Genomic DNA, 25,987 nt, shown 5'->3' on the forward strand with positions numbered 1-25,987 from the left:
CGGGCTCCATGCCCTGCTTAAGAAGCAATCTCTCGGGGCGCCTGGGTGGCTCAGTCGGTTGGGCGGCCGACTTCGGCTCAGGTCATGATCTCTCAGTCCGTGAGGTCGAGCCCCACGTCGGGCTCTGTGCTGACAGCTCAGAGCCTGGAGCCTGTTTCAGATTCTGTGTCTCCCTCTCTCTGACCCTCCCCTGTTCATGCTCTGTCTCTCTCTGTCTCAAAAATAAATAAACGTTAAAAAAAAATTTTTTAAAAGAATCAATCTCTCAATCTCTCTCTCTCTCTCTCTCTCTCTCCCCGCCCCCCATCTACCCCTCTCCTCCACTCATGCTCTTGATAAAATTAAAAATTAAAAATTAAAAAAAAGAGCTCTCTGGGGCGCCTGGGTGGCTTGGTCAGTTAAGCGTCCGACTTCGGCTCAGGTCATGATCTCATGGTTTGTGAGTTCGAGCCCCACATCGGGCTCTGTGCTGACAGCTCAGAGCCTGGAGCCTGTTTCAGATTCTGTGTCTCCCTCTCTCTCTGCCCCTCCCCTGTTCATGTTCTGTCTCTCTCTGTCTCAAAAATAAATAAATGTTAAAAAATAAAAATTAAAAAAAAAAAAGAGCTCTGGGGTGCCTGGGTGGTTCAGTCAGTTAAACATCCAACTCTTGACTTCTGCTCAGGTCATGATCTGATGGTTCACGATGGAGCCCCACATCAGGCTCCATGCTGACAGTGAAGAGTCTGTTTGGGATTCTCTCTCTCCCTCTCTCTCTCTGCCCCTCCCCACTCATGCACACATGCCCACTCACTCTCTCAAAATAAATAAATTTAAAAAAATAGAGCTCTGCATTTCTAAGATACCACTGGGCATCAGGACTCCAGATGTAATTGAAAATCATATACACAAGTACATGTTCACATGCAAATTCGGTTAGCAGATGTTCAACAACCACCTTGCACAAAACACATTCAAGGAGTCTGTAGAAACTATGAGCAAGAGACCGCAGATCCCCTGGAAGGACATGCCCAGGGAGGAGAAATCAAAGGAACTAAAGCAGAGCTAGGGAGAGTGGAATACATACTGCATCTGAAAATCCAAAGCACCTTGTAAGAAGCAGAAGCCTGATGTCAGAGACCAAACCAGGGAGTGAGGGAAAGTTCCCTGCCTACAATTTGCTTCTCCTCCCAGTATGCCTGAGACTCCTCAACTGAATCACAGCCACTCCAGCAAGAAGCTTCTAGAGACAAACCCAGAGATGCTGATGCCTCCCTGATCCACTCTTCTCCCTGGGGGAGGAGAGACATGTCATTCATGTCAGACATGAATGACACATCCCCCTACATGGCAGTCCCTTGGGGACCTGCACTAGTGCTTGGCAGGAGTTGCCAATCTCCTAGAACTTCTTCTTAATGTAATATTTTAAATATTAGTTCAAATATAACTTAGAACATGTCACAGGATGACATTATTTTTTTTAATGTTTATTTTTTTTTTTGAGAAAGAGAGAGAGACAGAGACAGAGCATGAATGGAGGAGGGGCAGAGAGACAGGGAGACACAGAATCTGAAGCAGGCTCCAGACTCCGAGTTGTCAGCACAGAGCCCAGTGCAGGGCTCAAACCCACGAACTGAGAGATCATGATCCGAGCCATCCAGGCACCCTGGAATGACATTATTTTTAAAGTTAGGACAATGAGCTTTCCTGCCTTTTAAGTGGGACAAAATTTAGGGTTAGTTACACAAAGGCAGAAATATATACCTTTTTAGCACCATGTAAAGTGCAGACTGTTTCCCTCTTTTCCTCTCTGTTTCTTTCCCTCCTTCCCTCTCTTGCTCTTTTTCCCTCATTTTAATAAGGGGGAGGTGGGGACAACTTGCACATTTCCTTTTGCCCTTCTTCTCCAGCTTCACAGTGAATAACCACTTTTTTTATTCTGAAACGATCCTTATCCCAAACACAAAATAGATGAGCAGGATAGGTTGCCCCTTACTGGGTGTGACTGAAGAGAGCCAAGTGACCTATCCTCACAGCTTCAGTTGCTGCCTATAATTGCACCAGTAAAGGTTCAGGATTTTGCCTGAAGATAGTGAATGTGTAAAAATTCATCAAAGGGTGTCCAGACATGTCCCTGAAATCAGAGTAAAGCCACTGGGAAGAGGGGAGGACACCCCCCAATATAGGGCTGCAGCCTTTCCGACAGAGGCCTCACCAACACACCGTGCATGCCCAGGGCTTCAAATAAATCCGCAGCATTCACTCCCCTGTGCTCCCTCACTCCACGCATCTCTGACTGGGTCTGGGACTCTGAGTGTATCTCGAACCTGGCACCTCCTGATAGCAGTACTGTCCATGGCTTCAGCCCACACAGGACTCAGTTTTCACCTTATATGCCAGGTTTGGGGATCCACTGCTCCCTCAGTCTGACCTCCTTGCTTCCACACTGCCTGTGCCAACCGGCTTTGAGTTCATTGCAATCTTATGAAGGAGACTGACACATGCACAATTAATTACCACTCAGTGTTGTCAGTGCTAAAATCTAAGTGACACAAAGTGTTACAGGATCATCCAGCTCCGACGAGAAGAAACTTCACAGAGAAGGTTGTGACTGAGCTTTCATCTAGAGAATTAAAAGGATTTTACCAGAGCCATTGCAGGTAGAATGAACCACCTGTGCAAAGGGGCAGGGGCATGAACCAGCAGGATCACAGGTATGGTGAGAAGTGCAGTGTGACTGGAGCATAGGGTTTTGGAGGAGGCAGAAAGAGAAGCAGAAGTTATAGTTTAATGAGATCAGACTTTTCTCTCTACACACAACACAGAACAACAGAGGTTAAACAAGGGAATGCTATACAGCATTTATGTTTCAGAAAGGAAACAAAGTCTACAGACTGCTTCTCAAAGAAAAGAGAGCAATAACTGGCAGACAGAGCAACAATGTCATCATGACAGATTTCTTCCAGAACAGTGGTTCTCACTGGGGGCAATGTTGCCCCCCTCAGGGGACAACTGGCAGTATCTGCAGACATGTGTGGTTGTCACCTCTGGCCTCAGTGGAAGGGTGCTCTTGACATCTAGTGGATAGAGGCCAGGAATGCTACTAAACATCGTGCAAGGCACAAGACAGCCCTCCACAACGAAGAATTGTCAACAGTGCTGAGGATGAGAAACCCTGTTCTAAAAGATGAGGTGGCCAGAGGGTGCACTATGACACAGCCACAGTGGATTTCCCGAGAGGCAGAGAGGAGACCTGGAGATGGTGGGCCTTCTCAAATGACTGTGCCACAATTCACGTGCTGGGTGATGCTCACATACCCATGCACCCTGGATCTCTGCATCTTTCCCTCTCCTTCCACTGAGTGAGAAGGACGCTGCTGTTGGAATAACCTTGAATTTGACCCAACTGATTTATTTAAAGGAAATCATTTATAAACTTCAATACTCAATCAGTGACAAAGTGTCGTGTGATCATAGCCGATCAAAGCATGTAGCCACACAATGGTGATGTGCAGAATCCGTGCCCCGAGTGCTGGATAAGGGGAGAAGGAGATCTCTCCACTTCTAGCAAAACCAGTAACCTTTCAATATAGGTAGAAACATAGGGAAAAGCAAGTCAGTCCTCCCAACCAAGAAAACCAGGAGTCACTGATTCTCCAGAACGTTCACTGCTGTCCTCCAGGCCAGAAAACTCTCCCCAAGGAACCAATCCAATCTGCCATCACTTTTTAAATTAAAGTCTCACTATCTGGCCAAGTTTAGAGAACACAGAGCCTTTAGAATGTAAAATGCTGAAAAAGACCAAAGACATGTTTAAAACCCAATATTTGTTGAGAGCTAGGATATCAAAATGCATTCTACCCAGAATGAGAAGGGAAAATAAAATCCTTTTTTCAGATAATGTCTTTTTCAGCTTTCACTCTCATTTCTACCTGCGTCTTCAGGGCTCACCTTTGTCTCATTAGCGCTGCCTCCAATACAACATTTCGGCAATTGAAGGCGGTTATTTGGAAGCCGAGTGTGCAGGCACCAAACACAGGGGCCAAGTTGAACTTCACAAATTGGAGAATCTGCCCTCTGTTGGTTTTCAATTGAGGAAATGGGATTTCATTACAAAGACAATGCCTGGAAAAGTGCTTGGGCAGGAACCGGCACTCCCCGTGTGGTGCCCCATCCATTCAAGGCTGCAGCTGTGAAGGGACTTGGGAGTTTGCAATACAAATTAAAGGGATCTTTACAGAGAATTGTGTCTGCACAGTTTACTTCTGGAAGGGTGCAGTGGAAACTGGCATGAGTGGTCTCCTGGGGAGGTGAAGGGAGTGTCAAGGGAGCAAAGGAGGGAAAGGAAGTCACTGTTTACAGTGTGCTTTTTTTTTTAAGTTTATTTATTTATTTTGAGAGAGAAACAGTGAGCATGAGCAGGGGAGGGGCAGAGTGAGAGGGAAAGAGAGAATCCCAAGCAGTTTCCACACTGTCAGCACAGAGCCCCATATAGGGCTTGAACTCAGGAACTATAAGATCATGACCTGAGCCCAAATCAAGAGTGGATGCCTAACTGACTGAACCACTCAGGCAGTGTCACCACTGCCCCCTTTTTTTAAGTCCACAGTGTGCTTTGAATTCTGAATTATGTACATGTATTACGTACTCATAAAATAATAATTTAAAAAACAATGAATGATAGAAAACCCACTCCCCCCAAAAAAAGATTCTGTAAAACACCCAAGTTAGCAAGTCCCAGGTTTCTATCCTCTGACTTAAGCATCCTCTTGTCTGAATGGTCATGGGAGTCATAGAAGAAGAAAACACTCACATCTATAGTGGGAGCTTTAAATTCACTTCTGAACTCCCAACACTTACTTCCAACTACCAGGGGCTTCTCCAGGATGTCCACCCCTGGGCACCTCAAAGACAACATGCCCCAATCCCAAATTCTCCTCTTCTCTCCCTCCTTCCTTGCCCCTTCTTTGCCCTTTCCTTCCAAGCCTGATCCTGCTCTAATATTCTCAGCCATTTTTAGAAAAAAACTATCCATTCAGCTTCCCAGTCTAAAAACCTTAGTATTATCTTGAGGACCTTCTCCTCACCCTCATGGTCACCAAATATTGTTAATTCCATTGCGATGATACTTTTCAAATAGGTGACCTCTTGTCCTATCCCACTGACCTTTTCTAGGTCAAGAACTTATAAACTATATTCCTTCACTGGAATGTGAGCTCCTGCTGGTTTTCCAACTTGTTCATTCTTTACACCTCCCCATCCCCCAGTCCCCATCATCTTTCTCAAATACAATTATCTGATCATGCTCAAGAACCTTGGATAACTCCCTGTTGCCTACAGAATTGTCCAAGTTTGACAAATGATCATTTACACTGCAAACTAAAAAACAAAAAAAATCCATCCCTAATACATACCCTATGCTCTGGCCACTCTGGTGTAACAAGCCTTGCTCACTTATGCCTCTTGTGAGCTTCCACAACTTTGCACTTGCTGTCTGCTTGACTTGAAAGCTTTCCCCTCCCTCCCCACCCTGCCTTGTACAAAAACATAAATTCTTATCCACCCTTCTAGACCCTCACTCAGTTTACACCCTCTCTGAAAAGCCTTTCAGGACTGCTTTATACACACCCTCATTATAGCCCTAACCACACTTGCATAATTATTTATGTTTCTATCTCCCCTGCCAGAATGTGAGCTGCTTTAAGAAACAGCTGCTATATTTTATTCATCTTTGAATCCACTGCACCTCCCTGCTAGCATTGCACATAAATGTTTGCCGAATGAATTGGCTGAAAGTACTTTGGTAAAAATGTAACACATTATCCCAAAATTTTATAGATCTCTGTGGCTAAAATCTCATTTCTTTGCCCTCTCTCTCTGCATACCTATTGGCATGCTATCACAGGTCTCACGAGGGCCAGTTATTCAAAAGGAACTAACAAAGTGCCTGCTATTTGTAAACAGGGCCATTTGTAAACCCTCTGGGCTAGATTTAGAGATTGCCTTTCTAACTCTGACAATGCTCCTTTGAGTACTCACTCCACTACAAGAAGCATTTCTTTTCCAAATGTCTTGAGTCCTATAAGTAGTAACCTTTGTTAACCCTGAAAACACTTTCAGGGAAGCTGAAAGGAGCTTAAAAAGCAATGTAGTGACCCTGCTGGGACCTACCTGGTCAGTGAGCCGCCTGCCTGCTGAAGAGGAGGAGGGGAACTTCAGAGGCTCAGCTCAAATCCTTGCCTACGTCCACCACCACCACCAGCTAGTCAACTGCTTCAACCTTCAAGGACTCTGCTCCACAGTGAAGATCAATGGCAGCCCATTAATCACAATATTATTCTAGTAAAACAGCATCACAAGCAAAGTGATAACCCCAGTGTCCTGAAGAACAATGGGTAACAAATGAGAGTAAGATTAGGGGTCGGTGTTTATTCAAATGGAGCCCAAGGGGGCAGAGACCCAGTGACAACTCCCAGTCTTGGGCTCTTTGGCTCTTGCTCTTTTCTCTCTACCTGGAATATTCTACCAGGAAATATTTGGAAAGAAGAAAAGGAGGGGAGCCTGGTGGCTCAGTCAGTTAAGTGTCTGACTCTTGATCTCAGCTCAGGTCATGATCTCACAGTTTATGGGTTTGAGCCCCACATCAGGAGGCTCCCCACAGAGCCTGCCTGGGTTTCTGTCTCTCCCTCTCTCTGCCCCTCCCCCACTTGTACACACTCATGCTCATGCGCTCTCTCTCTCTCTCAAAATAAATAAACAAACCTAGGAGTGCCTGGGTGGCTCAGACTGTTAAACTGCAGATTCTTGACTTCAGCTCAGGTCATAATCTCAGTTTATGAGTTCAAGCCCCACATAGGACTCTATGCTCATAGCAAGCCCGCTTCGATGCCTGTCTCCCTCTCTCTGCTCCTCCTGCATGCTCTCTTTCTTTCTCTCTCTCAAAAATAAATAAATGTTAAGAAGAAAATTCCTAATAAATAAACTTTAAAAAAAAAAAAAAAGGAAATATTTGCATTCAGGTCTCTGTTTGAATGTCACTTCCCGAGAGGCTTTCCTGATGACTCAACCCAAAAGAGCAACATCCACTACTATTCATCTTCTCACCCTGTTTTATTTGTCTTTAAAGCACTTTTAGCACATCACAGCACTTACACCCAATATCATATTACCGAGATGTTTGTATGCTGACCATTGTCCTCTACCTCCACTCATTCATCCAAGAGAACAGGGACATTGTCTTTAGACAGGGACATTGTTCCTAGACAATCTAAGCACATAGTAATCTCCCAATAAGTGTTTTTTTTTAAAGAATAGAAAGAAATATTCAAGTAGTTTACAATTTCAGTAAAGATGTAAGACCCAAATTAAAAGGTTAAAATCTAGCATGGTTAAATACATGTAATAAGTGGATGATAAGGAAAGCAAATAACATTTGCTGAGGAAAAAGCGATTGTGCATGGGGATGGCAAGAGAATGTTTCCCAGAGATGAGATTTGTGTCTTCTTTGAAGGCAGTGGAAAATTCAGTAAGTTTAAGAAACCGTGCCAGTAGGAGCCAAGATGGCAGAACAGCATGGAAGCTTTTTGTGTTTCGCATCCATGACATACAGTAAGACCAACACTAAACCATTCTGCACACCTAGAAAACTGACTGGAGGATTAACACAACAATCTGCACAACCTGAACCACAGAATTCAGCAGGTACGCGGCACAGAGAAGTGAACTTGGGGAGCAAGAGGCACAGGAAGGGAGGTGCTTTTGTGGTCGGAGAGAGGACGATGACTGGGGAGGGGAGAGAATAAGGGAAACGCACCCCTCCCCAAAAGCAGCTGGAGAGAAAGTGGAAAATTGGAAACAGCCTCGGGGACTAAACTAAAAAGGGAGAAAGGAGAAAGGAGAGGGTTTAAATTCCATCAAGACTGTAAACAAGGGGAGTGCAAAGGCTGCAACTCTGCAGCTCGATACCTGGCGGTGCTCTGGTGGGAAGGGCGAATCCTCAGGAACAGAGTGGAGTCCAGGAGGTTCTCGGGCCACAAGGGGAAAAGCAGTTCCACTGCTGGAAGGACATTTGGTAGAGACTGTTGAAGCCACCTGGTCCCAGCAGACCCCAGAGAACAGCCACATTTGCTGTTGCTAGAACAAGGTCATTAAGGGTGAAGCCTGATGCCAGGTGTGTGTTGTGATTTTCCATAATCCCTGAAACGCTGCTGCAACACTATCTCGCAAACTTTCTGAGGCGGGCTGGCACCTGGCCGCAGTCTTGGGGCACCAGCAGCAGCAGGGCCCAGCGGACATTCCTGGGTGCAGCCGACATTCGGCCATTGCTCATTCAGCCATTGCTCAGTGAGACCCTCCCGCAGAGGGGCGGAACGGGTCAAAGCCGCAGTCCTTCGGAAGTAAGGGGCCAGGATAAACAGCCGCATCTGAGACAAAACTTGGGAGAGAGGTACTGCTTGGGGCCTGGTCACGGAGAGTAAAAAAGCAGGGAGTGGACGAGAGCTGAAGACAGAGGATGGGTGCGCGATTGCTGATGGGGAGAACAGACTGGGTAGCCGGACGCCGCCATTTTTTATCACTCCCACGCATGTGCATGCGCACCTACGAGCTCTGCAACTATCCACCCCAGTAGGCTAGCAGCGCCATCTAGTGGAGAGCGGAGCTGTTACACTGAGCCCCGCCCAACTGGGCCAACTTCACTCTTCAAGAACACAAGACTCACCGCCAGCTTAATTTATGGAGTATAAAGAGCTACATAGACTGCTTCTAGGGGAAAATGAAGCAGTTTCAGTCCTACTTTAATCTGCTAGCAGGCTCAATTTTCATTTTTCTTTTTCTCTTTTACAATTCTTTTCTTTTTCTTGAATACAGAAAGAGAAAAAATTCATTTTTATTTTCAATTTTTATTAAAAATATCTTTCTTTAATTTTTATTACTATGTATTTTACTTTTGTGTAATTTTTTTTCAAATTCTACTTTACTTCCATCATTTTATTTTAGTCTACTTCAGTGTACTCACCTTTTCAAATTTTCAAACAATTTCCTTTTTTTCTCTTTTTCTTTTTTCTTTTTCATTTCTTTTCTTTTTCTTGAATGCAGAAAGAGAAAAACTTCGTTTTTTCTTTCAATTTCTATTAAAAATATTTAATTTTTAATTTAATTTTTAATTTTACTTACTATATTTTTTGCTTTTACGTAAATTTTTTCAAATTCTATTTTACTTCCATCATTTTATTTTAGTCTACTACAGTGTGTTCACTCTTTGAAATTTTCAAACGATTTCTTTTTTCTCTTCTTTTTTTAATCTCATTTATGTTTTTTGTTTCTTTTTTCTTAAATACAGAAAATGAAAAAAATTCATATTTATTTTTAATTTTTATTAAAAATATTTTTTTAATTTTTTTCTACTATATTCTTTACTTTTGTGTATATTTTCTTAAATTCTATTTTACCCTCATCATCTCATTTTAGTCTACTTCAGTGTATTCATTTTTTCAAATTCTCAAATGATTTCCTTTTTTTTCTCCCCCCCCCCTTTTCTTTTTCTCTAATTTGTCAAACCACTTTCAACACCCAGACCAAAACACAGCTAGGATCTAGCATCATCTATTCAATTTGTGTGTGTGTGTATGTTTTTAATTTTTAATTTTAATATTTTTTAAATTTCAACTTTTTAATTTCAAATTTTCTATCTCATTAATTCCTTTTCTCCCTTCAAAATGACAAAATGAAGGAATTCACCTCAAAAGAAAGAGCACGAAGAAACGACAGCCAGGGATTTAACCAACACAGATACAAGCAAGATGTCTGAACCAGAATTTAGAATCACAATAATAAGAATACTAGCTGGAGTGGAAAATAGATTAGAATTCCTTTCTGCAGAGATAAAAGAAGTAAAAAATAGCCAGAATGAAATTAAAAATGCTATAACTGAGCTGCAATCACGGATGGATGCTGCGGCTGCAAAGATGGACAAGGTAGAACAAAGAATCAGCGATATAGAGGACAATCTTATGGAGAATAATGAAGCACCACAAGAGGGAGATTAAGGCAAAAGAGCACAATTTAAGAATTAGAGAAATCAGTGACTCATTAAAAAGGAACAACATCAGAATCATAGGGGTCCCAGAAGAGGAAGAGAGAGAAATAGGGGTAGAAGGGTTATGTGAGCAAATCACATAGCAGAAAACTTTCCTAACCTGGGGAAAGACACAGACATCAAAATCCATGAAGCACAGAGGACCCCCATTAGATTCAACAAAAACCAGCCATCAACAAGGCATATCATAGTCAAATCCACAAAATACTCAGCAAGGAGAGAATCATGAAAGCAACAAGGGAAAAACAGTCCTTAACCCAGAAGGGAAGACAGATAGGTTTGCAGCAGACCTATCCACAGAAACTTGGCAGGCCAGAAAGAAATGGCGGGATATATTCAGTGTGCTGAATCAGAAAAATATGCAACCAAGAATTCCTTATCCAGCAAGGCTGTCATTCAAAATAAAGAAGAGATAAAAAGATTCCCAAACAAAAATTAAAGGAGTTTGTAACCATTAAACCAGCCCCGCAAAAAATTTTAAGGGGGACTCTCTGAGAGGAGAAAAGATGAAAATATATATATACACCAAAAGCAACAAAAGATTAGAAAGGACCAGAGAACACCATCAGAAACTCCAACTCTACAAGCATCATAATGGCAATAAATTCATATCTTTCAGTACTCACTGTAAACGTCAATGGTCTCAATGCTCCAATCAAAAGACATAGGGTAACAGAATGGATAAGAAAACAAGACCCATCTACATGCTGTTTACAAGAGACCCACTTGAGACCTAAAGACACCTTCGGATTGAAAATAAGGGGATGGAGAACCATCTATCATGCTAATGGTCAACAAAAGAAAGCCGGAGTAGCCATACTTATATCAGACAATCTAGACTTTAAAATAAAGACTGTATCAAGAGATACAGAAGGGCATTATATCATAATCAAGGGGTCTATCCACCAAGAAGACCTAACAATTGTAAACATCTATGCGCCAAATGTGAGAGCACCTAAATATATAAATCAATTAATCACAAACATAAAGAAACTCATCAATATTAATACCACAATAGTAGGAGACTTCAACACCCCACTCATAGCAATGGACAGATCATCTAATCAAAAAATCAACAAGGAAACAATGGCTTTGAATGACACACTGGATCAGATGGCCTTAACAGATATATTCAGAACATTTCATCCTTAAGCAGCAGAATATACATTCTTCTCCAGTGCACATGGAACGTTCTCCAGAACAGACCATATACTGGGACACAAATCAGCCCTAAGTAAGTACAAAAAGATCGAGATCATACCGTGCATATTTTCAGACCACAACGCTATGAAACTCAAAAATCAACCACAAGAAAAAATTTGGAAGGGTAACAAATACTTGGAGACTGAAGAACATCCTACTAAAGGATGAATGGGCTAACCAAGCAGTTAAAGAGGAAATTAAAAAGTATATGGAAGTCAATGAAAATGATAACACCACAACCCAAAACCTCTGGGATGCAGCAAAGGCGGTCATAAGAGGAAAGTATATAGCAATCCAGGCCTTCCTAAAGAAGGAAGAAAGACCTCAGATACACAACCTAACCTTATGCCTTAAGGAGCTGGCAAAAGAACAGCAAATAAAACCTAAAAACAGCAGAAGACAGGAAATAATAAAGAGTAGAGCAGAAATTAATGCTATCGAAACCAAAAAAAAAAAAAAAAAACAAAACAGTAGAACAGATCAATGAAACCAGAAGCTGGTTCTTTAAAAGAATTAACAAAATTGATAAATCTGTAGCCAGTTTGATCAAAAATAAAAAGGAAAGGACCCAAATAAATAAAATAAAAAATGAAAGAGGAGAGATCACAATCAACACAACAGAAACAAAAACAATAATAAGAGAATATTATGAGCAACTATATGCCAAAAAAATGGGTAATCTGGAAGAAATGGACAAATTCCTAGAAACATATACACTACCAAAACTGAAACAGGAAGAAACAGAAAACTTGAACCACCCATAACCAGTAAGGAAATCTAATTAGTAATCAAATATCTCCTAAAAAACAAGAGTCCAGGGCCAAATGGCTTTCCAGGTGAGTTCTACCAAACATTTAAGGAAGAGTTAACACCATTCTCTTGAAGCTGTTCCAAAAAATAGAAATGGAAGGAAAACTTCCAAACTCATTCTATGAAGCCAGCATTACCTCGATTCCAAAACCAGACGGACACCCCACTAAAAAGGAGAACTATAGACCAATTTCCCTGATGAACATGGATGCAAAAATCCTCAACAAGATATTAACCAACTGGCTCCAACAATACATTAAAAAAAATTATTCACCATGACCAAGCAGGATTTATACCTGGGATGTAGGGCTGGTTCAATATCCGCAAAACGATTAACATGATTCATCACATCAATAAAAGAAAGGACAAGAACCACATGATCCTCTCAACAGATGCAGAGAAAGCATTTGACAAAATACAACATCCTTTCTTGATAAAAACCCTCAAGAAAGTAGGGATAGAAGGAGCATACCTAGAGATCATAAAAGCCAAATATGAACAACCCAACGCTAATATCATCCTCAATGGGGAAAAACTGAGAGCTTTCCCCCTATGGTCAGGAACAAGACAGGGATGTCCACTTTCACCGCTGTTATTCAACATAGTATTGGAAGTCTTAGCCTCTGCAATCAGACAACACAAAGAAATAAAAGGCATACAAATAGGCCAGGAGGAGGTCAAACTTTCACTCTTCTCAGATGACATGTTACTGTATATGGAAAACCCTAAAGATTCCACCAAAAAACTGCTAGAATTGATTCATGAATTCAGCAAAGTTGCAGGATATAAAATCAATGCACAGAAATCGGTTGCATTCCTATACACCAACAATGAAGCAACAGAAAGAGAAATCAAGGAATCGATCCCATTTATAATTGCACCAAAAACCATAAAATACCTAGGAATAAATCTAACCAAAGAGGTGAAAAACCTATACACTGAAACCTATAGAAAGTTTATGAAAGAAATTGAAGAAGACACAAAAAATGGAAAAAGATTCCATGCTCCTGGATAGGAAGAACAAATATTGTTAAAATGTCAATACTACCCAAAGCAATCTACATATTCAATGCAATCCCTATCAAAGTACCACCAGCATTCTTCACAGAGCTGGAACAAATAATCCTAAAATTTTTATGGAACCAGAAAAGACCCCAAATAGCCAAAGCAATCTTGAAAAAGAAAACCAAAGCAGGAGGCATCACAATCCCAGACTTCAAGCTATACTACAAAGTTCTAATCATCAAGACAGTATGGTACTGGCACAAGAACAGACATTCAGATCAATGGAACAGAACAGAGAACCCAGAAATGGACCCACAAAAGTATGGCCAACTAATCTTTGACAAAGCAAGAAAGAATATCCAGTGGAATAAAGACAGTCTCTTCAGCAAGTGGTGCTGGGAAAACTGGACAGCAACATGGAGAAGAATGAACCTGGACCACTTTCTTACACCATACACAAAAATAAACTCAAAATGGATGAAAGACCTCAATGTAAGACAGGAAGCCATCAAAATCCTCGAGGAGAAAGTAGGCAAAAACCTCTTTGATCTTGGCCGCAGCAACTTCTTACTCAACACGTCTCCGGAGGCAAGGGAAACAAAAGCAAAAATGAACTACTAGGACCTCATCAAAATAAAAAGCTTCTGCACAGCGAAGGTAGCAATCAGCAAAACTAAAAGGCAACTGACAGAATGGGAGAAGATATTTGCAAATGACATATCAGATACAGGGTTAGTATCCAAAATCCATAAAGAACTTATCAAACTCAACACCCAAAAAACAAATAATCCAGTGAGGAAATGGGCAAAAGACATGAACAGACACTTCTCCAAGGAAGACATCCAGATGGCCAATCAACACATGAAAAAATGTTCAACATCCCTCATCATCAGGGAAATACAAATCAAAACCACAATGAGATACCACCTCACACCAGTCAGAATGGCTAACATTAACAACTCAGGCAACAACAGATTTGGTGAGGATGTGGAGAAAGAGGATCTCTTTTGCATTGTTGGTGGCAATGCAAGCTGGTGCAGCCACTCTGGAAACAGTATGGAGGTTCCTCAAAAAAATAAAAATAAAACTACCCTACAACCCAGCAATTGCACTACTAGGAATTTATCCACAGGATACAGGTGTGCTGTTTCGAAGAGACACATGCACCCCCATGTTTATAGCAGCACTATCAACAATAGCCAAAGTATGGAAAGAGCCCAAATGTCCATCGATGGATGAATGGATAAAGAAGATGTGGTATATATATATATATATATACAATGGAGTATTACTCAGCAATCAAAAAGAATGAAATCTTGCCATTTGCAACTACATGGATGGAACTGGAGGGTATTATGCTACGTGAAATTAGAGAAAGACAAAAATCATATGATTTCACTCATATGAGGGCTTTAAGAGAAAAAACAGATGAACATAAGGGAAGGGAAACAAAAATAATATAAAAACAGGGAGGGGGACAAAACAGAAAAGATTCATAAATATGGAGAACAAACTGAGGGTTGCTGGAGGGGTTGTGGGAGGGGGGATGGGCTAAATGGGTAAGGGGCACTAAGGAATCTACTCCTGAAATCATTGTTTCACTATATTCTAACTAATTTGGATATAAATTTTTAAAAATAAATAATAAAATTAAAAAAAAAAAAAAAAGAAAGAAAGAAAATGTGCCACTGTTGGGGGCACCTGGATGGCTCAGTTGGATAAGCTTTCGACTTCAGCTCAGGTCATGATCTCACAGCTCATGGGTCCAAGCCCCACATCGGGCTCTGTGTTGACAGCTTAGTCTGGAGCCTGCTTCAGATTCTGTGTCTCCCTTTCTCTCTGCCCGTGCTGTGCAAGCATTCTGTCTCTGTCTCTCTCTCTCAAAAATAAATAAACATTTAAAAATTAAAGAAAAAAAAAGAAAACAGGCCAGTGTTTCACACTGGGAGACTACAATCCATGTGTGATAAGGCCAAATTATGAACACATGAGAGTTCACAGCTTACCCAACCCTTGGCCACCCATTGTCTGAGAGAGAATAAAAGCCCCAAAGGTGGATTCTCTCAAAGAAAGCTGACAGAGTCAAAGAAGAATCATTAACCCCATATAAATCTAGAGGTGGTAGGTAGGACTGGAGGAGTGTTCAAGAAACTAAGACAGCAGGAAGAGCATAGTAAAAAGGTCTGAGTTTTGGGGGTGATGTGAAACACTGAAGGAGAAGGAATCAGTCATGAGAATTGTCATGGTGTATGTGCATGAATTTCCTTAACATGGAAGAGCCTCCTCATGGGAAGAGACACGTGAGTCCCAGCTGTGTTAACGCTGACTTATCCCTTTGTGCCTGCATCTTCCCCTCAGTAAAAATGGAGATAATCATCTACATCATGGGATTGCTGTGAAGAGTAAATGAGTTGATGAGAGTAGCACCTGGCGTGTTGGGATTATCCTTATTATTGGCATTTTGAGCCCTGCTCCTTTAAATGCAACATCATCCTAATGGTCTATAGGGACCGTGGCTTTATAAAAATTACACATGTTTTAAGGAGCAATATCACCAACAGCTGGGCCAAAGCCAAAGCCTCAGTGTTGGGATAACCTTAAAGAGACAAACCTAAGTGAGGATACGGAGATCCCACATACCCAGCTGAGGAATTTGGTTCTTTGAACAAGCACTTGGCTCGCTGGCTAGACCGACACGATTACTTCGGAGATCAAAGAGGGCCTAAGTCACTTCCAAGTACAGTGAGCACTGACAACTTGACAGTGGTCTTCATCCAGCCTAGGCATCCAATGTGGGTACTCACGGTTCCGGGGTGTAGAGGGGGTCCGAGCCATGCCGGACGTACTGAGTGCAATGGAACACTCTGTAGGCCAGTCCTGCCAGAAAGTCTCGCGGACTCAGGTATCCAGCCACCGGCCTCACCGTGAAGCCTGATCTTTCTAAAATGGCAACAGAAAGAACCAACTAAGTATTAACTTGACAAGGTTTGAGGGCCCAAGCAGGGTGTCCTATTATTTATAAGGAGGTTCTAGAAACAAAGTAATCAAGGTCTTAAAACTCTTGACAACTGAATGACGTATACGGTTAATAGCTATCATGTTTGTGGTTTCTGATTACTAAAATATACTCCCAAATGATGGTTTCCAGGGGAACAAGGCATTTATTAAAATGGGAGAAAAAAGTGAAAAAAATTTGAAAGATTTAAATTCAGAAGCTAAATTAGGATAAGAAAGCTCAGATTCACAGGACAAGTGATGCTTACCACGTATTACCTGGTATGTTTCTAAAAGACACACGCCCCCAGGTGGGGATCCATTCTGCCTGTATGTGTTCAGTTAACGCACGGTAAATTCACCCCCTTCGCTAGCCTTGTGGAATCAGTTCACACTACAGCTTTCTATCATCAATACCACCTAACTCCTTCATTCCACATTGCTGTTTTCTACGATATTATGAAAACAATCATATTAATTTCTGTAATTTGAAGAGATACACTAAAGCTCTACATGTCTATTGGTCTATGGTAAGAGGAAACAAAATAAGTGGAATACAATGCAATCTATGAAACTGCCCTATCCTGCTAACTCAATTAGGCCGTGGGTCATCAGTGTTCTCAGTTTAAGCACTACCTAATGCTTGCTTTTCATGAAGGCCCAGGAAATTTACAACGGGAGAACTACTCTTATCTCTGACGCCAGCTTTGTAAAGCCTCCCATTCTGAAAACCTCATCTCATTAGGAGAGCGTCTCAGAATGGCTAGAATGGTTTTAAAAGGCAAGAACCAATTAAGCTTATAAAACAAGTTCATCCTGGGATTTCTGGTATCTACATGAAAATATTCCTGTTCTCAGGCCTCCTCAGACCCATAATTCTAACAATAATATGTTCATTCCAAAAGCTTTTCCTTTGGATTTTTCCCTAGAGAATATCAAAGACTTAAGTCTATTTTCTTCTTCTTCTTCTTTTCTATGCAATGAAACCGGTGTATCCCACATGTAGGACCTATGTGGGGGTGCACAGAGGATTGGTCCTTTTTTGAATAGTTATATATCTTATTTTTATATAATTTTTAAAAATATGTGACTAACATATCATCAAGAACTTTGAATTTGTGGATATCATTGCTTATAAAGTTTCCTTTTTAAATAAATTAGGTATTTATGGGGGCGCCTGGGTGGCTCAGTCAGTTGAGCATCCGACTTCGGCTCAGGTCATGATCTCACAGCTCGTGAGTTTGAGGCCCGCGTCAGGCCCTGTGCTAACAGCTCAGAGCCTGGAGCCTGCTTTGGATTCTGTGCCTCCCTCTCTCTCTGCCCAACCCACTCGCATTCTGTCTCTGTCTCTCTCTAAAATAAACATTAAAAATAACCCAGTGAAGAAATGGGCAGAAAACATGAATAGACACTTCTCTAAAGAAGACATCCGGATGGCCAAAAGGCACATGAAAAGATGCTCAACGTCGCTCCTTATCAGGGAAATACAAATCAAAACCACACTCAGATATCACCTCACGCCAGTCAGAGTGGCCAAAATGAACAAATCAGGAGACTATAGATGCTGGAGAGGATGTGGAGAAACGGGAACCCTCTTGCACTGTTGGTGGGAATGCAAATTGGTGCAGCCACTCTGGAAAGCAGTGTGGAGGTTCCTCAGAAAATTAAAAATAGACCTACCCTATGACTCAGCAATAGCACTGCTAGGAATTTACCCAAGGGATACAGGAGTACTGATGCATAGGGGCACTTGTACCCCAATGTTTATAGCAGCACTCTCAACAATAGCCAAATTATGGAAAGAGCCTAAATGTCCATCAGCTGATGAATGGATAAAGAAATTGTGGTTTATATACACAATGGAATACTACGTGGCAATGAGAAAGAATGAAATATGGCCTTTTGTAGCAACGTGGATGGAACTGGAGAGTGTGATGCTAAGTGAAATAAGCCATACAGAGAAAGACAGATACCATATGGTTTCACTCTTATGTGGATCCTGAGAAACTTAACAGAAACCCATGGGGGAGGGGAAGGAAAAAAAAAAAAAAGAGGTTAGAGTGGGAGAGAGCCAAAGCATAAGAGACTCTTAAAAACTGAGAAGAAACTGGGGGTTGATGGGGGGTGGGAGGGAGGGGAGGGTGGGTGATGGGTATTGAGGAGGGCACCTTTTGGGATGAGCACTGGGTGTTGTATGGAAACCAATTTGACAATAAATTTCATATATTGAAAATAAATAAATTAATTAATTAAAAAAAATAATTTTAAATAAATTAGGTATTTAAAAGTGAGTCAGTTAACAGACAAATACCACATACATTTACGTTATGCTTGCTAGGTGCCAATGAATGGTGCAGACTGAGCTCCCAGTGTCGGGTTGGTAAGGGTTGTGAAAATAACAGCAAGAACAAGAGCAATAATAACTAAGACTCTGCTGTGCTTAACGTATATCAGGAAATAACTATAGGGCTTCTAGGTATAGCGGTTATTTCCTTTCCCAGCCACCTTGCGAGGTAGATTAAAATTGTGATCTCCATTTCCAGAGAAGAAACTGAGGCACAGAGAGGTTAGGATAACTCATTGAGGTTACCCAGCCAAGAACTCAGCCCAGGAATTCTGCAGCCAGATTCTGTGCTATACCACACCGCCTCTCATCAAAATATTAAGTTGGGAGACAGATGTGGCAAAAATTATGGGATGGTATTCTAATTACTGGAGTCTGAGAAACAACATGGTAAAAAGCAATTCCCGTATATGAGCAATCAAGCCCATGGTAAATCTATAATACGCACATAACTCTGTGGGAAACAAAGAGGGACATGCCAGAGGCAAGGCCGTTAGGGAGAATATAATCCAGTTAAACAACAGCCTAAGACATTATGTAATTAGGCACTAATTAAGTGATACGGATTAGTGGTTCTCAGTCTCTTTGTCTTAGTACCCAATATGATGCGTGGTGTTCACACATGGGGCTCTCCCATTGCACTAGGTGTGGTTCTCAGGGTACCTGCTCTCAGACCATGCCTGTCTCTCTCCCGATACACACATGATCTACAAAGAAATCTGAGAGGGAAAGGTCATGGTGACTGTTATGCTCAGGATTCATAGAGGTGGCAGGACTTGCTCTGAGTCTTGAAGAATAGGTAGAATTTGATAGGTAGAGGAGGAATGAGTTTTCTAGCAAGAGACAGAACGTGAGCAAGGGTATGGAGAGCCCACAGGTAGAACAGAGGGTGTGTGCAGCATGGTTGTCACAGGAGACAATCTTGGCAAGCTGGGTCGGGGGCCTTGAATTGAGGCTGAGCCGTTCAGAACTTGATTATATACACCAGAGATCAGTACAGCATGGCCTATAGTCCAAATCCAGCTTGTTTTTCTATACCCCATGAGCTAAGAATAATTTTTACATTTTTTTTAATGGTCACATTTAAAAGGTTATCGAAGTACCTACATAATGGCCTCAATTTTGCCTCTTGGCCAACAAAAACTAAAATATTTACTATCTGGGCCTTCACAGAAAAAAAAATCCAGCCCCAGTAACATCAAAGGGGAGCCACTGATAGCTTCTGAGCAGAGATGCCAGGAAGGAAGTAATGCCTTAGGAAGCTTCATCTGGAAGCAGTGGACAAGAGGGTAGAGGGGAGAAGATACAGACATCAAGTCTGTAAAATAGGGACCTCAATTTGGGTGGTGACAGTGGGATGGAAAGAAAAGAGCAGGTTCATGATGGTGCCAAAGCTAGACGTGGCAATACCTGGAGACTGCGGTAAACTCCAAAGATGTCCACATGCCCTAATGTTCTGAACCTGCGAATATGCGGCAAAATGGACTTTGCAGGGGTGATTAGGTTAAGAATTTTCAGATGGAGAGATTATCCTGGATGACTCAGGTGGGTCTGATATAATTACAAGGGTCCTTACAAGAAGGACAGAGGAGGGTCAGAGTTAGAGAAAGAGATGTGACAAAGGAAGCAAGAAGTTGGAACAGTGTAATGAAAAGGCCAGGGGCCAAGGAATGCAGGTGGACTCGAGAAGCTGAAAAGGCAAGGAAATAGAAGCCTCCAGAAAGAATGCAGCCCTGCCAAGACCTTGATTTTAGACTTCTCACCTCCATCACTGTGAGGTAATGCAGTCACTATATCTGTGGTGACGTGTTACAGCAACGATAGGAAACGAGTAACCAAGACCATTTACACAGCTGGGAGGGTGGGTAGGAAGTCAGGGGAGGGGTCCTTAGAAGTGGGCCTAGTGAGTCTAGAGAATAAAGTATCACCGATAGGGGTGCCTGGTTGGCTTAGTCGGTTAAGCGTCCAACTTCAGCTCAGGTTATGATCTCACACTCCGTGAGTTCAAGCCCCACGTCAGGCTATATGCTGACAGCTCAGAGCCTGGAGCCTGCTTCGGATTCTGTGACTCCTACTCTCTCTGCCCCTCTGCCTCTCACTCTGTCTCTCTCTCTCTCAAAAATAAATAAACATTAAAAAAATTAAAAAAATAATAAAGTATCACCGATAGAAAGGGTAGGCAGGCAAGGAAGTGAGACCCAGGAGAGGAGGAGGGCAACAAGGCTTCTGCTTTTACCACTGCTGCGATGGAAACAGGGGGAGAGGAAAGAACAGAGAACCCAGAGACTCAACCCCAGTGAAGCTCAGAGGACGGAGTGCAGCCACATGAAACCCCACCCCCATTGGCCACGCCCAGAAACTCTCCCAGTTGCTGTCCCAGGAGGACCAGGGAGGAGAGCGACCACGCAGAGGACATGAACTTGAGGTATCACTGTACCTCATCTTGTTCTTTCCCATATCTGCCATGACTATGGTCCCTGGCACATAATTTATTCATACAAAAATTGCTTTGATTAATTGACTGGTTTCCCCCAAAGGAAAGTCACTAGTGTTCAAGATCACCCATGATATTTCTTCATGCAGTACATAATTTTTAACAAAGCAAATAAAATGTCACCTTTGAGGCCGATCTATCCCTATGTAGCCCCACAGAGTAGTTCCTGGATCAGAAAATCTCAAAGCTGAACTTGCAAACATCCTTTGGGGTTTACCACATAAACAGCCAACCATGAGAGAGCCCACCGCGCCCCTGAGTGGCATGAACAGCTGAGTCCCTCTCCCTGCCCATGGTCCCTGCTCTGCTTTCCGCAGGTGGTCCCAGGTATCACTGCTTCCGTGCTCTCCTTTTTAAATCAAAGGGAGTTTGTCCTTTTTTGTAAAAAGGGCCATTGCTGCAATGTGTGTCCTTGGTGGACAAACAAGGATGTTGGCTGGGAAGAGAAGAGACAGCCTGTGTGAAGTCTTACCTTTCAGAAACACGGACACATCTTCGAGTTGAGGCACATTGTCCTCCCGGTAGCCACAGTGTTTAGTCAGCAGAGGGAAGTTTTTCAAATACTCCCGGCAAGCATGAGTGGGATACAGTTTGGAGAGCTCTCGGAACACAACGCCCCATGTTTTTGTTTCTTCCTCCGTGTACTCCACCCTGGGAATGGGCTGGCCACTGGGCAAGAGAGAAGACCGAAGAATGAATCTAGCTCTGTAACTGAGTTAAATGTATTCTCACTTCATACCTACCATTATTTTTTTTAATTTTATTTATTGATTTTTTTAACATTTATTTATTTTTGAGAGACAGAGATAGAGCATGAGTAGGGGAGGGGCAGAGAGAGAGGGAGACACAGAATCCGAAGCAGGCTCCAGTCTCTGAGCTGTCAGCATAGAGCCTGATGCAGGGCTTGAACTCACAAGCTGTAAGATCATGACCTGAGCCAAAGTCAGACACCTAACCAACGGAGCTACCCAAACGCCCCAAGAATTATTTTTTTAAGTAAATTCTAACCTTCTAAATCTGTGTATTTGGACTCCTATATAAATGATTTGATTAAGTTATATCTTCACACATCCTTATGGAAACTGGATAGGATATATGTTCTTACACTGAGATCAATAACTAGTAAGAGTTCTGCATTGGGAGAAACTGATTTAGATACAAAGCTGTGCTCTGGAAGCCTTTTCTGCAATCACCTAACAGTGGCAATAAATGGATGTTTTCTCTAGAAAATGAAATTGCCTGTGGGTTCTCTTTCCCTTGTGGGAAAGTCGCCCTAATCTCTGAGTGTAATTTTGAGATTGTTTTGTTTAGTGAATAAAACGTCTGGGAAATGCTAAAAAACAAACAAACAAACAAACAAACTATACTGAATTCTTGGGGTGTCTGGCTGGCTCAGTCAGTAGAGCATGTGACTCTTGGTCTTGGGGTTGTGATTTTGAACCCTACACTGGGTGTGGAGATTCCTTAAAAATAAAATCTTAAAAAAAAAAAAACTATACTAAATTCTAAAGTGAGAGTTTTACAAACTTCCCAAGAGGGCCATTCATTACACATCATGTTGGTAGGTTCATACGTTAAGCTTTCTCACTTTAGTAGAGGGGGTCAGCAAACTTCTTCTGCAAAAGTCCACAAAGTAAATATTTTTTAATGGTTATTATTTATTTTTGAGAGAAAGAGAAAGAGACAAACAGCCAGAGCATGAGCAGGGGAGAGGCAGAAAGAGAGGGAGACACCGAATCCAAAGTAAGTTCCTGTCTCTGAGCTGTCTGCCCAGAGCCTGATGTGTGGCTTGAACTCATGATCTATGAGATCATGACCTGAGCCTAAGTCAGATGCTCAACTAAGTCACCCAGGCGCCCCATATGAAATAAATATTTTAAATCTGTGTGCCATACAGTCTCTGTCAGAACTGTTCAAGTCTGCCATTGTATCTCAAAGACAGCCAGAGACAATATGTAAACAAATGAACATAGTTGAATCCTAATCAAACTTTCATTACAAGACCAGACAGCTGGCTGGAGTTGACCTACAAGCAGTAGTGCTGATGCCTGGATTAGAATATCAAGAGGAGGGGCGCCTGGGTGGCGCAGTCGGTTAAGCGTCCGACTTCAGCCAGGTCACGATCTCGCGGTCTGTGAGTTCGAGCCCCGCGTCAGGCTCTGGGCTGATGGCTCGGAGCCTGGAGCCTGTTTCCGATTCTGTGTCTCCCTCTCTCTCTGCCCCTCCCCCGTTCATGCTATGTCTCTCTCTGTCCCAAAAATAAAAAAAAATAAAAAAAAACGTTGAAAAAAAGAATATCAAGAGGTGACTCAGGACTGGAACGGGCACCGAGAGCTTCCTGGAGGAGGCTAAGCCTTGTCCCAGGGAGGATTTGTGAGTTCCTGGACAGAAGGGTAAGGGGGAATTGCTGTTCTAACAGTAGCCAGTAGCCATGAGCAGGAAACAGAGCTCCTGAGGCAGCCTGGGACCAGTAGAAGGAGGGGAGTATGGAAATGTGCCTTTACAAAGCTACCGTTTGACAGACCAGAATCCAAATTTAGCCTCTGATTAAGATACCTATTTTAAACGTGAATTAGGGTTTGAGAAAACCTCTCATGACATACTCAACAGCCACCTGCAGCACCACTCCCTCCCCGCCCCCCTCCCACTGCCCACCTTGGCCACTCAGTCAGAAGTTCTGGTCCTGCAGTCAGCACATATATGCACACATATGGAAGTCCAAATACATACACATCAAACTAGGAATTCTACCGCTGCCATCTACATAACCCAGCCTGCAGCAGGCAGCCACCACAGGAACCCAACCAGGCAGCGAATTGCCACTCAGGGTTGCAGCAGCTGCAGGGCGCCTTCAACAAGCTGGGACCACCAGGAGTACCCCCTGAGGAAGCAAAAAAAGGGAAGGAGACAATTACAAGATCAGGCTAACAAACAGATCCAGCAACCATTCTGTATACTTCAGTGCATTCCTGCCAAAATGCTTTCTGTTTAAATGTTAGGTCCAAATGTGGTTCCTACTGCCCCAAATAATTTTTATTTAAAAAAATATTAACTGCAGTACATGAGGGAAAACACACGTAAGAAAGAACAAGAAATTAGCATTTGCTTTCTCTAAGTACCAAGACTGGGGCTTATGCAAACCAAATTAGAACAAGATTAGCCTTGTTTAAATTTGGCTGTTGATAACAAATAAAAAATTACAACCTGGCAAATATTTGCAGAGAAGATCAAGACTGCTAAGACTTAGCATCTATGATAAGTTTAGAATGAAAGCTTGAAATGGAAAGGTAAAAATAGAAAGGATGTGATGAAATAAATATACAAACGGTCTGCCTCTGGTTCCAGAAAATTCAACGAAATCTATTTGAGTCAGGTAAGCCAATAAAACTAATAAGAGCTGTGCACAATCAGAAGTTAGGAGAGCGATGAGGCTGAAACAATAAATGAAATATTGAGACGCCATTTGAAAAGAATCGTTAGGTCAAACTTTTCCCTTCGATACTAATCTGCAAACCTTTCAAAGGGGAGCTGAATGTAGCCCACAGCAAACAGCAGAAGGAAAGCAAGTGTGAGGGAGAATGGGAACAAAGAGTTTTACAGATCTGTTACTGAGTAACGAATATCCAGGGTCAGTCTTGGGTATATGGAGAGTCTTGTACATTTTCATTTGTGTCCCCTGTCTGTCCTGCCTGAGTGGCTAATTAGCCTACTCCCTGAGTTCTCGACTGCCTGTATGGCTGCTACCCCAATGGCAGGTAAGGCTGACCCTGATCGTATTGAGACAGCTCATTCCACTGTAGTCCCTACCCCCCCCCCCCCCCCCAGGTAACTAGGTAAATGTTTAAAAAAATTTCTGACGTTTATTCATTTTTGATAGAGACAGAGTGTGAGCGGGGGAGGGGCAGAGAGAGAGGGAGACACAGAATCTGAAGCAGGGTCTAGGCTCTGAGCTGTCAGCACAGAGTCTAGCATGGAGCTTGAACTCACAGACCATAAGATCATGACCTGAGCTGAAGTCAGATGCTTCACTGGCTGAGCCACCCAGATGCCCCTCTAGGTAAATGTTTAAAAGCCAACAGCATCACAAAGCAAATCCTAATTTGATCCATTTAATTTCTATCATTAATATTCAAAATACCAATATCCAAGCAAAAACAAGAAATTTCCTATTTTTCTCTGTAGTTAATAAGAGTATATAATTAAACCCCATCCTTGAGGGCTCACTATGGGCCAGACACTTTTTTAAGGTTAAGTGATTTTTTTATTAATTAGTCCACTTGAGTCTCACAACAACCCTGTGTGGTAGACACTATTATTATCCCCATTTACAGATGAGGAAATTGAGGCTCAGAGAGATTAGGCTATTTGTCCTAAAATCATGGAGCCAGGCTTAAAACCCAGTCAGTCTGGCTCAAGATTGTCTGTAGTCTTAATTAATTGGTATACACCAATGAAATAAAAAATTTATTCCAGACACCAATTTGTTTTCATGTACCAAACTGAAATAAGACTTATAGGTATGTATATTTATATATAGAAAAGCTACTATACAATCATATGTAATAATGGCCCTTCATTTTTTTATAGATCACGTAAAGCATGTCCGTATTTATTCACTTATTTAACCCTTTCAGTATGACTGGAGATACTGCTTAGAGCACTAGGAAAGCATATATGTTTTTAAAACTTTGAAATTTGACATTTGGAAAAATTAAAACTGTAGTCATGGGGAAAACAGAATGCCTTGCCCTTCTTTGCCCTTGTCATAGATTAATGTATTTTTGTGTGTGAATTATATATGAAAAGGATGACAGGAGGGTGTTCTGATCTTTTTAGGGCCTATGTTATATACCCATAATCATTTCATATCTATCTATGGGTACACATTCTAATGTATATGTAACAGGTATCATATTTCAGCATCCTTAATCTCTGCTCTGGCCCAAAACTAAAGTCACTTAAGTACTTCACATTCTAGAGAAAGCCCCTAGCAGCTGGAGCTGGCCAGCCCCTTGCAGGGCTTATTAAAAGGCAGCAGAAATGGTCCTACTTCTAAAAAAGT

General features: G+C 42.0%; 1 protein-coding gene across 1 annotated transcript in view; it reads right to left on the reverse strand.

Annotated features, from left to right (window-relative positions):
- Positions 1-25,987, reverse strand: part of TPH2 (tryptophan hydroxylase 2) — a 105,486-nt gene that overhangs the window by 51,340 nt on the left and 28,159 nt on the right. Inside the window, exons 6-7 of the mRNA XM_019455115.2 lie at positions 21,398-21,594; positions 15,898-16,033 (exon numbers count right to left, since the gene is read on the reverse strand). Of these exons, the coding sequence (XP_019310660.1) occupies positions 15,898-16,033; positions 21,398-21,594 (333 nt within the window). The remainder of the gene's footprint in view (positions 1-15,897; positions 16,034-21,397; positions 21,595-25,987) is intronic.

Source organism: Panthera pardus, unplaced genomic scaffold, assembly GCF_024362965.1.
Source record: "Panthera pardus isolate Hobbes unplaced genomic scaffold, ASM2436296v1 HiC_scaffold_6, whole genome shotgun sequence".
NCBI classification, from domain to species: domain Eukaryota; kingdom Metazoa; phylum Chordata; class Mammalia; order Carnivora; family Felidae; genus Panthera; species Panthera pardus.